Source organism: Desmodus rotundus, chromosome 11 (assembly GCF_022682495.2).
Source record: "Desmodus rotundus isolate HL8 chromosome 11, HLdesRot8A.1, whole genome shotgun sequence".
Lineage (NCBI taxonomy): Eukaryota > Metazoa > Chordata > Mammalia > Chiroptera > Phyllostomidae > Desmodus > Desmodus rotundus.
In genome coordinates, this window is record NC_071397.1 from 51,848,934 (window position 1) to 51,861,801 (window position 12,868).

The 12,868-nt window shown below is 40.7% G+C and overlaps 1 protein-coding gene across 6 annotated transcripts in view; it reads left to right on the forward strand.

Annotated features, from left to right (window-relative positions):
- Positions 1-242: 242 nt before the first annotated feature.
- KLHL32 (kelch like family member 32) overlaps positions 243-12,868 on the forward strand; it is a 196,768-nt gene continuing 184,142 nt past the window's right edge. For 3 of the 6 annotated variants that reach the window (XM_045188613.3, XM_045188621.3, XM_045188620.2), the window contains exon 1: positions 10,552-10,648. In XM_045188613.3, coding sequence (XP_045044548.1) covers positions 10,602-10,648 — 47 coding nt within the window. In that variant the 5' untranslated portion in view covers positions 10,552-10,601. Of the gene's footprint in view, positions 429-1,021; positions 1,145-10,551; positions 10,649-12,868 lie in introns of those variants that run through there. The other 3 variants (XM_045188615.3, XM_024551742.4, XM_045188614.3) reach the window with 2 other exon arrangements.

Consider the following 12,868-nt stretch of genomic DNA (forward strand, 5'->3'; position numbering starts at 1 on the left):
GGACTCGCGGGCGGAGGGCGCGGGGGCGTGCGTGCGTGCCAGTCAGCCCAAGGCGGGAGGGGGCGGAGCCTCTTGGCGGCCTGAGCCCGCCCCGGGGTCCGCCGAGGTGCGTCTCCCAGCTGACGCGGCTGCGGGGGTGCTGAGAGAGCTGGACGCACCACCTGCAGAGCTGGCTGCAGCAGTTTCTTTACTAGGAAACACCCTTTCCCCGCGGGAGCGTCCGGGAGCGCGCAAGTACACACACACACACACACCCGCGCTAGTGCGCTTCTTCACAACTGTATCCCCAAACAGGCAGAGCAGAGCCACTGCGGTTTCTCTTAACCTCATCATCGCGGGGCGAAGCAGAGCCATTGTGTATCTGGGAAAGCCCGGTGCCTGCGTTGCCCCCTCGGGCACAAAACCCAGCAGAACGCTCACCCCATCGGGTAAGTCAGTTTCTCTCCTTGTAACCTGTTCGGGGTCGGTGCCTGCAGACCAGAGGGAGACGGTGAGAAGATGCAGGTGCGCCAGTGGGGTGAGACCAAGTTGATTGAAATTTCAGGGGCATGCAGTGTCTTCTAGCTTCGCCTAGCTGGAGCAAGTACTACTTACTCCCTATTACTTATTCTATCTAACCCTGAAGTTGCTGTCCCCCTTCTCCCCTTCCCTCAGCCCAAGATATACTGTGCTTCTTGGTTGCCAAGGAGACTTGTTTAAACATCAGCCTTGGGGCATCTATTGAAAGAACTGGTTTCTTCAATGTGCTGTTATTTATTTTGAGTTTTTTATGAAAAAAATATACACGGAGGACCATGTAATTGGGCATTCGTTAATCCGTATTCAGGTGACGATTTCATTCAACTTCAAGAAAAGCGGTAACTGCACAATATGGTATGCTTTAAAAAAAAATTGGTCAGATGAATTTTTCAACCCATGTGTCCTGAATATCAAATTACTTCCACTTTGGTGACCTTATAAAGAAAAGATGATTCCAATTAAAATCCTTTCTTTCTCTCTATTTCCACATTATATTTTGCAGTTCATTCAGGTGTGATTATCGTAACATTGAAAGCAGAAGATGAATCAATTGTGGTTCCCCACACAAGGATGATCTACTGTTGTAAACTGACCAGAATAGGAATACATATGTGACATTTCTAATGTAAGGATTTAGCAGTCATAACATATATCTTTGCTAACATTTCTATATCTACTGCGTTATTATTTTAATGCAATTCTCTGCACCTCTTCCCATTTCTGAGATTGTTTTTCTTTCAGGTCTCTTACTGATTTTTTGACATAATCTATATGTAGATAGATAAAGATATAAAATGTGTACCATGGCTTAATACTCTGGATTCTAAGTTTTTGGAGTTCATGTTAAAACGTAGAGAGGAAGGACTCACAGAGAAAGCTTTATAGATCCTGTTGGTTATTTTCTGATGGATTGGGTCCTTTTCTGGAGCACTGAGTGAGGCCTAAGAAGGAGGCCAGTGCTCTAATCTCACAGGATCCCCTAATTTACCTTGAAGCCTCAGGTGCCTAGTGGGTGAACTCTCAACACAGCATTTGAAAGGGTCAGCAATCTGGTACTTACACTTTGCACTAATTTTATACCTTTATCACAAACAGAAATGACCTAGTAAAGATCCAGTGTCATTCAACAATTCATTTTGTTTTCCTTTGATATTTGTTCATCTTTTCTACCTTTTACTAAATAACATTAGGAAATATGTGAACTTCTTTTTATTGAGACTTTAAACTGTGTCATACAGAGTGTAATAATGTGAGGATCAAGGAAGCCAGTTACAACTGCGGTAGGTACAGGAGATTTATGCAACTGAAAGGGGGCTGGGAAATGAAAAATGGCAAACACTTTACATTACAGTTTACAAAGTACTTTTTGTGTATTCCCTTTTTAATCCCATAACAACCTTGTGAGATCAAGGAATTATGTTTATTTAAAAGCTGAGGGACTGAAACTCATAGTTTGCGGAAGGCCACAGAGCTAGTGAAGGGGAAGAGCCAGGATCTCCTTAGATCCTGGCTCTTTGCCTTTAAAAATATCTGTATGTGCATTTCCAGAGTGTGCACAGGTCTGACAAGTGAGAGGAAGGAGTGGAGCAGCCTGGTGGGAGACCTGTGAGAGAGGGGGCATGCGGATTGTGGCTTCTAGAAAGAAAAACCACTGTGAAGAGGGCAACTCCTACTAAAACTGATTGTTGCCACAATCCTAAAAATTCTTGTTCAGGAGAAAATCCAAAGTTTCCAGGTTTTTTAGTGTGACATGTCCTTAATTTTAAAAACTGTAAGGATCCCATTATAAGTGTATCTGGGCCACATGTGGCCTGCCAGTTTGCAGTCCATAACTACTGAGGTCTCACTCATTTCTAAGCTATTTTTCTCTAATAAAATATTGATATGAACAAATGCATCCATCATTTTAAGTGTGATTAAGGGTTTTCAGATTTTGATACTAAAATCTGTAAAAAAAAATTCACTTTTTTCTTCACTAAACAGGTCCAGATTTGTTCTTTGAGGGCTCCTAGGTCGTCCAGCTTATACCTCAGAGAAAATAGAAGAGCATGAAGTGCTCCAAAACAGGCAGTTTTGAATCTGGTGAAACAGAGGCATTTATAGTTTAAAACTTCTTATGTTTCTGGCTTAATTTTTGTTCTGGGCATAGGACTAAAAAGTATAGGAAGAGTCAGTTGAAGGAAGAGATGGAATAAAAAGTTGATCAGAAAAAAGGAGCATCCTGAGCCTTTCAGTGAAAAATTCCTGTTAAGGGCTTGGGTAAGTTAACAGCCATCACAGAATACTGCGACATTGCAAAAGAACAAAAACATAAATGGGAACTCAAAGGGACATTCACTCCAGGACCCTGGCAGAGAAAATTCTGTTTATTCCTCATAATCTTTAATGAAACAAATACCTGTTAAGTAGATGCCACTTCCTCATATTTCTATTAAAGCTGTAGAGATGTCAGTAGATTTCTCTGAAGCATACCTACTAGTCAGAAAGGAGTGTTATTTTACATTGTTTCTTTTGTGGATCAAAAGAGGTATCATTAAAAACAAAAGTCAAGATTTAGACAGGGACTTCTAATAGTTCTCTTATTCTAAAAGCATCCTGTAAAAGATGCTTTAGTAATAAATGAATGCGTTTCAGTTTTTAAGTCATTTTTAAGTCAGTTTTTAACTGTGTTGCACCCCTAGAAAAGAGCTGTACAGATATTAGTCAATCGTAATATGAGACAGTTCTGGCTGAGTGCTCTGGAGGTAACACCTCTGCCCTCTAGGATTCAGACCAGACACGCACACTGCTCCTGGCAGCTCCCACTTTTCCAGCCCCTTCTGCATACAAGCTACTTTGCACATTGTCTTCACAACATCCCTGTAAGTGGGCATCTTCTTTCCATTTTATAAAGAACTCAAGACTATGTGAACTTAAACTGGATCAATGAAGAAAAACTTTAAACCTAAGCAGCTTCTCTCACTTCACATACATCCTTCTCTACCAATTACCTAATAGAGGTTATAGATATGTATAGAATTGTGATTTCAAGGCAGTTGTGTGTTGAATGATATAATACATATGCAATATTCCATAAACCACAACACAGGAAAACATTTTAAAAAAATGCTCTGTGGAGATCTGGTAAGTCTTGGGTAGGAGGATTAGTGCTGGACTTGGATGGCTGAGTCTGATGCTAATAAATGATTCTTTTAGCTATGGGAAGCACTGCCAGATGATCAGTAGGAAATGGTCAGTTGAGAGGATCATGCACAAGGTTTCTGATATTGATGAGCTCGTCACTGTAGCTGAAGGAATGACCGGACTGTGGGAAGAAATATGGTCTCCAAGACGGAGTGCAGCGCAAGATGGAATTGAGGATGTGTGTGCGGGGTGGGGAGAAGAGCACGAGTTGGTGAAGGACGCTAGGAGGGGAGCTGTAGACACAGGAAAATCTAAAAGACTGAAAATAAATAGGGGACTAACCAGCATTATGTTCTTTATACAGAGTCTGATATATGGTAAATACCAAAGAACTATTTTTGTGTGCCTGTATTCTTAACATCCAACATCTGGCATGTAGTTTCCTGTTTTTTTAACCCTCACCAGAGAATATATTTATTGATTTTAGTGAGAGAAGGTGGGAAGAGAAAGAGAGAGAGAAGCATCAATCGGTTGCCTCCCTTATATACCCCGACTAGGGATTGAACCCACCACCTAGGTATGTGCCCTGACTGGGGATTGAACCTGCAACCTTTTGGTGCACTGGATGATGTTCCAACCAGCTAGGTCACCTGACCAGGGCTAATGCCCTTTTTTGATAACAATTTTCAGTGGAAAGGAAGCTCACATAGATATTTTACATGAATTTAGTTGGAATGGACAAATACCTGGATTTTCAAAAATGGGGGAAGAGATTCTGTAAATCAGATGAAAAAGGAAGAATGTATCAGTGTAAACATTTTCTTTTGTGGGGCCATAGACTTTAAGGTTAGGGAGGCTCTTACACATAGAGATTTTAATGTTAGATGCACTGTTGATGATGTCGCATATCTGTGGGATGAGTGAGGAGAAATGTAAGCTGTGTGTTAGCTGTTTGAAAATCTGTACTCAAACCTAGAGGGAAGCCTTTGGTGACAGATAAATGGACTCTGTTCTTGATCCTGATTGAATCAACATTCCTGTTACCTGAATGGAAATGTGAAAAAAATGTGACAAGTGGAAGTTAGGCTTGTATTCAAGTACTAGGTCGGCAATGACTGGTTGCGAGAGCTACCTGTTAGAATGGTGGGCACAGGTAACAGGATGAAGTAAAGTAGAAAACACAGCAGAGCTAGCTGGAGTCTAGCACTGAGGACATTTGGTAGGACAGGAGTTTGCTTTAAAGTTGGAGAGATTTTAATTCCTATCGGGCGCAATATAGTAGTCCCCCATTTTCCATGGTTTCAGTTCCCACAGTCTCAGTTCCCTGTGGTCAGCCACAGTTCAAAAATATTAAATGGAAAATTCCAGAAATAAACATTTCATAAGTTTTATATTATGCGCCATTCTGAGTAATGTGATGAAATCTCGCACGTTCCCACTCCATTCTTCCTGGGATGTGAATCATCCCTTTGTTCGGTGAATCCAGACTGTATATGCTACCTGCCTATCAGTCACTTAGTAGCTGTCTCTGCTGTCAGATCAACTGTCAGGGTATCCTAGTGCTTGTGTTCAAGTAACCCTTATTTTACTTAATAATGACCCCCAAACACGAGAGTAGTGATGCTGACAATTTGGATATGCCAAAAAGGAGCTATAAAGTGCTTCCTTTAAGAGAAAAGGTGAGCACAGTACAATAAGATAGTTTGAGAGACCACATTCACATAACTTTTACTACACTATATTGTTAAAGTTGTTCTATTTTATTCTTAGTTGTTAATCTCTTACTGCTCCTAAATTAGAAATTAAACTTTATCGTAGATATGCACGTAAAGAAAAAACATAGTACACGTAGGGTTTGGTACTATCTGAGGTTTCAGGCGTCTGCTGGGAGTCTTGCAGGGAGTCCTCCGTGGATGAAGCGGTACTACTGCAAAAGCCAATACGATGATTTGCTCTTCACAGACACATTGCGCGAGTAACGGAAAACATTAGGAACAAAGATGTAAGGAGCCCGTCTCTGGTGACAGTGCAGATAGACCTACCTGGTTATGTCTCTGTGTCAGGCAGTGCCTTAGTTCCCCTTTCTTGTCCTTATATCACTGGCTCATGTTATTTCAGAATTTCTTCCAGTTTGGAAAGTAGAACTTGAGAATTTATCCTAGAACATCTTGCTTTCCCTCTTAGTGGGAATTAATAGATGGAATTCATTTTGTTCACCTTTTCCCTGGTTTTGTCATTTCTGATCAGGTCCTTCATTCCCATGCCCTCTGACCAGGATCTTTACCCCTAAGAGGCAGAGGAAGCACTTAACTTTCTTCCTATTTCTCTTGTTTTGGCAGTGTTACATATGCACATGGCAATGCATTACTGCATTTAATTTAACTTGATTTAGACATATGGCACTATAAATTTTGGTGAGATTTTAAAAAGAACTATGATTTAAAAAATAACAGTTTTGCAAACTTGACTTGGATTCGGATTCGCTCCACATATGGCAAAGCACTGAAAGCTGTAAGTTCGTCTAAAATAGTTGTGCAAGATTGAAATTGCCAACCTGATAAGATGATTTTTAAATGAAGAAGGAAAATCTTTGGCAGTTTTCATAGACTCTTGACTTTCTCCTCCGTGTTTATTTGAGGCATAATATATTCTACTTTGCGTGCCAGATGAGCCGGTTCCAGTGTGAAGCAGGGCTCCCCTCCACCTCCCACAGTACAGCCGGTTTGGCATACGGGGTATGGATGGAGTGAGTAGTTTGATCCTGGCTGATTGTTTCAGTAGGAACACAGTCCATGCTAATGGATCAGACACCAAGTGCAGTGGAGGAAGCATTTTGTAATTTTTTATGACTCAAGTTCTGGTACCTCATTTTAAATTATTACTTAGAAGCCTTGTTATTTGTGAGTCTTAGTTCTTTACTTGTATGTGCAAGGTAGTGTGCCACAGCCAAAAGAACGTGAGCCTAGGGCCCGGGTTTGAATACTAAATCTGACACCTTTGCTCTGTTATTCACTGTCTAGTCACATATCCCCTGTAGGTCTCCTTTTTCTCACCTGTAAAATGGAGTTCTATTACCGAGATTATAGGGCTATTCTGAGATTAAATAAAATACACATGAAAACATCTAGCACAATACCTGGTGCATAATAAAATCTCAGTACCTACTAATTCCTTCCCTTTGCCTCTCCCCTCCTACCTTTGCCTTCCTCAAAATGAGGGTACAACTCATTTACATTTGTGCACCATGTAAAGTGTCTTTGTCCCGCGTGTCAGCCTTAGAGAGAAGCTAGCCTCTTCCTGTAATGCAGAGCTTGAGTGAGCAGTGGACTGTTTGAGTGGGCTCTCCTGGGGAGAGGGGTGCATATATTGGGGTTATTGGTGTCACCTTTCTAGCAAGCCACTTCTTCCTCTTTTTTTGTAGCACCTTGTGCCACAGCCTGTCCACAAGGAAAAAGAGGAAGGGTCAATTTACTCCTGCCTAGGTGGCCCACTGGGGTTACATTATAGAATCTCTTCAGGGTCCCCATCTGTATAAAGCACAGAGCGGCCCCTTGTGTCCCCTGTGGTTTAATAAAGGCAGCACCAAGTACCTGGCAGCTACAGACCTCCTAGCATTTCTGTGAGGTCAAGTTCTAGTTGCCTACATCTTTCTAGACAATTAGGGGTTTCCCTTCATGCTGGATTATGTAGATTCTATGAAAAGGTCAAGAGCTCACCATGCTCAAAGGAAAAACTCAAATTCACTTTCAAGTCAGATAGAATTAAAGTCTTCCCAAAGGGAACACTTTCTTAGTTAAATCTAGTGTTTTTATTTTTATTTTTTCCCACACCACTCTCTGTCTTGTACTCTACCCCTGACAAGCAACTGTGCCCTCACAAGTGGCAGGGTGATTTCGATGTTTTTTTGATACTGTTTGGGTCTCTCATGACCAAGGAGTGAAGATGAGTTGGGGCGCTTTAACTTTTCTGAGGGTCGCCCCCCAGCTCTGTGCTTCGGGGTAACCCAGACAGCAGTGGGAACTGCTGGCCGCCCACCATGCTGGTGGTGTTCGTAGTGGTGATGACAAAGAACATTTATAGGAAGGTAGCCTGAGCAGGACATTTTAGGAGCCCATACACCAAGCTAAGTTCTGTTTTTATATGGTTCATCATGTAAATTAGAAAGCACATCCTTACAGAAAGTACTACTTTTTCTGTGGTAACTGTGCTGTGGCATGTATGCACCTATGTATGTATATGCACATATGTATTCATATGTGTGTGTATTTCAGTGTTTCTTTAAATGTGCTGTGATTTAATAAGTCAGATGTCATTTTAGTAGTTAATGGGTGAATTATTTTTGATGCCTACAGTAAGAAAGGCTTAGGGAATTGGTGATGCTAAATTGTGATCCTTTGTCAAAGTCAGAATATCCTTTACCTTCTATGAATCCAGAAGAGAATATAGCAAAAACAAGGGGGGAGGGGTTCAGTATGCAGTGTCTATGTATTAATTATAGTGAGGTGTGAATACTCCGATGAAAAATATGGTAACCAAGATGAAGTCGATGCTATATCTTATGTTTGCATCCACTTTACAGACCAGCAAAGTTACAAAATCATATTACTGAGGGGGAAAAAAGCCTGCTTTAAATATGAGCATATTTTCAACCACTTCGTAAGTGAGAGCTATGTTATTTTTTTAGAAATTTATGTTCATAATTGAGGTAGATATCTGAATAGAAGAGACTTACTTCAATAGAGTCTCTTTCACATTTCCTGAAAGGAGAGATTTTAAAAAATACTGTTTTTGTGATAGGCAGTAGTGAAGATAAAATCCAATAAGCCTTTGGCTGCGAAGATTCACTAGTCTTTCCCACACTGATGTCCTTGAGCTGATATGGCTGATTGCTTTTTTGAGAATTCAAAGGCTAAAGAAGTATGAAATGAAAGTTTTGGTTTTCCTCTTCTGTGAAAACATTAATTACCTACAATAAGATTTAATTTGGGCACAGCTTATCTTCTTTAGCTTTGGGTCACAAAGCTATCATTTTTTAAAGGTCTTTAATAATCACCTACAGGTAAAGCTTCCTAATTGATCAAATGTCATTTGAAACTCACACACAGCCTTCAGGCCTTCCTACACACATTTAACTTGCTTTTTACTCAAATCCTAATTTGTGAATCTTAGTGTCATCTGTAAGGTTTTATGATAAATCTCCCTTCTCTGGCACTGTGATCTCTCACACAGTTATCAATTTTTTATTTCTGTGTTTCATGTTGCTCTATCAATATTTATCACCAGAAGCCTGCAGTTAATTTACTGCCATTACATTAGATTAAAGGGAGTGCTAATGTACTTGATGTATGTGATTGGCAACAGGTTTGGAGATGTGGCTGCAATTCTTCCCCAACACATTCTGTCCTTGTGGCCAAACGTTTGGTGAGCGTGGACTTGGGATGGCAGGAGTTAGGAACATGGTTCAACTGTGTAGTAGCCTCCACTCTACCCGCTGAAAATGAGGGCACACTTTACCCCTGGGCCTAATGGGGCATGAAATTCTAAGACTCTCTAAATGTGTGCTTTAATTACTCTATTTTTATTTTTGGTCACAACATTCTTGGGATTTCTGTATATGTTCCTCTTTTTGGAAAATTATATCCTGTGATTGCTTCTGAATTTTGTTGCCATTATTCTTTACGTGCAAACTTGCAATGCTTCAGTCAGCAGCTATGGGTGTACTGTTCCTTTCCTTGATGAGCGGACAGAGGCAAGGATGTAAAGGGACCTCCGCACAGCATCTCAGCCAGGGAAGAGGATCCTCTCCCAGGAGCCAGCCACTTTTCTTCCTCCCTGGCTGGCTTCCAGGCTTCCTAAGAGCAGTGCCAGAGTTGATGAGACCTTTGCTGAAAGTGGCTCCCACCTGTGCTTTCTTGGGTCACAGAGCAGACTTGGGGGAAAAATATCACTGCTTGCATTTCTGTGGGGTAAAGTGCAAAGTGAGACTGGGGAAGGGCACAATGCGGTGGATTGGGACAGCAAGAGCAGTCGGGTCACATTTCTTGCGTTTCCAGCTCTGCCTGTGGGCGAGTGGTGGTGGTTTGCTTTCAGAACTCTGTGCTTAAGTCTTCCTCTCTATAAATTGGGATTACATTAAGATTCATGAGAATAAAATAAGACATATTTTTAAAATGCTCTGTTTATATTGAAAGTGCTCTGTTACTGCTTTTGATTGGCCATTCAGGAATCTTGCTTTAGAAGATCATATATTCTGGGAACTAGCTTTAAAAAAATGATGTATTATCACTCTTCTACAAAGAAGCCCAGTCCAGAGGTTTGCAACCAGGCTGACCCTCAGAACGCCCTTGGAATTGTTTTTAAAATACATATTCCAAAAGCTCTATAATTATCGTGTTGGAATCTGCATTGGTGCTGAGCTGCTGTGAACTACCAAACCTTCCCAAAGGGATTCTGATGAGAGGCCTAATTTGGGAGCCACGGGTCTGGACCTCAGTGACCTGTCACACTCTGCTTCTTATTGCTACCTCCCAAGGACAAGCTGTGCCGCCTGGATCCAGGCCTCAACTTTCTTGTCATTTACGCTTAACAAAAAATAGCAAGTCACCGTCAGTTCTGAGGTCACACAGCTCTGTGGACACTCAGAGGACCTTTAAACACCCCAGGCAATTATTTGCTAACCAGGTGCCCTAACTGGAGAGATGTCATGATGTGTGACTAACAATTTCACTACTGAAACAGAAGTTAGGATTTTCCACTCAAATTTTTGTACAACTCTCAGGTGGATTTCTATAGAGAGCATCTTTGTAAATGTCCTCATTGTGTTGTCTCACATTGAAGTAGGCTGATTGAAAATGTGCATTTCTGTGTAAGATAAAATCAGATGCTTTTTATTTTATACCTTGTTTTTAGATTAAGAGCATTGATGGCGATTATGTGGTATTATATAAGCCAACTGGAGAATGCTGTTTCTATTGTGGATGGAATGTTATGAGTCACTGAGTAACAGGTCAGTAGTGAACTGCCACAGAAAAGTATAGACCTTTGTGGCCTAGTGTAGATTCTGGGAACAGGGAAGATACAGTTTTGAATTGTCGTTTACTCTTTACTTTGGGGAGGGTTCAGAATGTGCTTTGCAGGTGTTTTAATAGACTTTGACATTTAATATTCTGTCCTTAGAGATTGGCTGAAACACAGTGTGGCTCTGTGTGTGTTTGCATCTTCTATGTCTGAGGGGAATTTGACAACTTTCTAAACCATCACGATCTTAAAGCATCGAAACATTTGAATCTTAGGCATTTGGAGGACATATACAAATATTAAGCACTAATATATAGATAAGAAGAAAAAGAAACCTTGTCATTAGACTGCTTGTGAAATTATAAATAAGTTTTAGACATGTTTGAAAATCACCAGTTATGCATGGTGGGGATGTTGCCTAGTTATACCTTCAGGGGAAGTCATTTTGAGGCATGTACGTGAGAGAAGGGCAGATGCCGTACTTATATTTATTTGTTCCTGATAATTTAATCATTACTATGACTATTGTGATGGTTTCTCTGATAATGTGTCAGGTACAACCAGCTTAATTCCTTGCAGCAAAGCTTGGTTGCTGAAGGACCTTTTTAAAAAAATTTTAATGCTTGGGAATATTTTTGAATTGAAGAAAAAGTCTTTTGACCTAAAGAATGACCATTTCAGAAATGGAATTGCTTTAATTGAGTTACCTTTTCCTCCCTAGAAAATCAGGTGAAATGCTGTGTTTAGAAGTTTACTAAATTAAAGTTAGGGTGTACTCTCCTGCCTTTTATGTCGGGGACAGGAAAGAGATAAATGGAGATAGAGATAGAGAGGAGAAAAGAGGGGGGTAAAGATAACTATAAAATTGGATCAGCTGGTTTTGAGGCTGCAGCTTCAATTAGGTGGTTAGCACTTGGCCAGTCTGCCAAAACCATCTTTCTGTCCATCTGTGCCAAATTATAGGAAGTAATGGCCTTGGGCACAGCTGCTGAATTTAATGTGTATTTCTAACTCGCGAATTAATGATAATGATCACATAGAGAAGTTCAGTGACCATATGTACAGAACAAGTAGAGAACCAAATACACACATATAGACATAGCAGTATAAGAAATAAAATCTGTATTTTACATTGTGAAATGAGAGTCGTATTATTTAAATCTCCAGATAGGAATTTAACCTTTCTCCCTTCATGTCTTTATAGTGGCTTTTCCTAAGGAATAATAATTACTGAGAGAGATTGACCTTGACTTTTGGCACTTCTTTGTGATGCTTCATGCTCAGACATTTCACTTTGACATTAGTATTTTTATAGGAGGTGGGTTTCATTAATATATACCAACATCCATTGATTGGGTTGGATCTTTTCCCAGGTCGGCTGGTCCCTTTAAGTAGAATCACTCAGGAATGAGTGACTGCCATTTGGTGTCACTGTACTTTTTACTGGTAACTTGGACCAGCTGCAGGGCCTTTCCAGGCAGGTTAAGTCTAATGTCATAGAAGGATCACTGAGAAGTTACAAGAGGATAAGCTGTTCAGTAATCACAAGGATTAAAAAGAAGGTCAAGAATCAGGTTTTAAATAAAATTTTCTATAGTTTGCCTTGGGTAGTGTTGCTCAGTGGATTGAGTGCTGGCCTGCAAAGCAAGGGGTTGCTGGTTGATTCCCAGTCAGGGCACATGCCCGGGTTGCAGACCAGGTCCCCAGTAAGGGGTGCAGGAGAGGCAACCACACATTGATGTTTCTCTTCCTCTCTCCTTCCCTTCCCCTCTAAAAATAAATAAATGAAATATTAAAAATTTTTTTCTACGTTTTGCATCATCTATTCATTTCTAATGAATGTATTAGAAGGAAACCTACCTTATAGTATAGTTGATCGTTAAAATAAAGTTACCCAAATTTTGTGAAGTGATTTTGGCATATATAATATAGCTGAGGGGCAAGTCCTTGATACATCCTTTTTAATTTTTCTTTCTCCAGTCCTGCCATGTCCAGAGCTTCCCTATCTTTTGTTGCTCAGGACACAAACCTTAGAGTCATCCTGGTTTCTTTTGTCTCATGAGTCACATCCAAGCAGTCAGGAAATTGTGTACCTTCAAAGTATACCCAATCAGATCCTTTCTCACCACCCCCAGCTGCCACCCTTGTCCCAGTGAGCATCACCTCTTGTTCAAATTAATGCAGCAGATCCTACCTGGTCTCCTTGGCC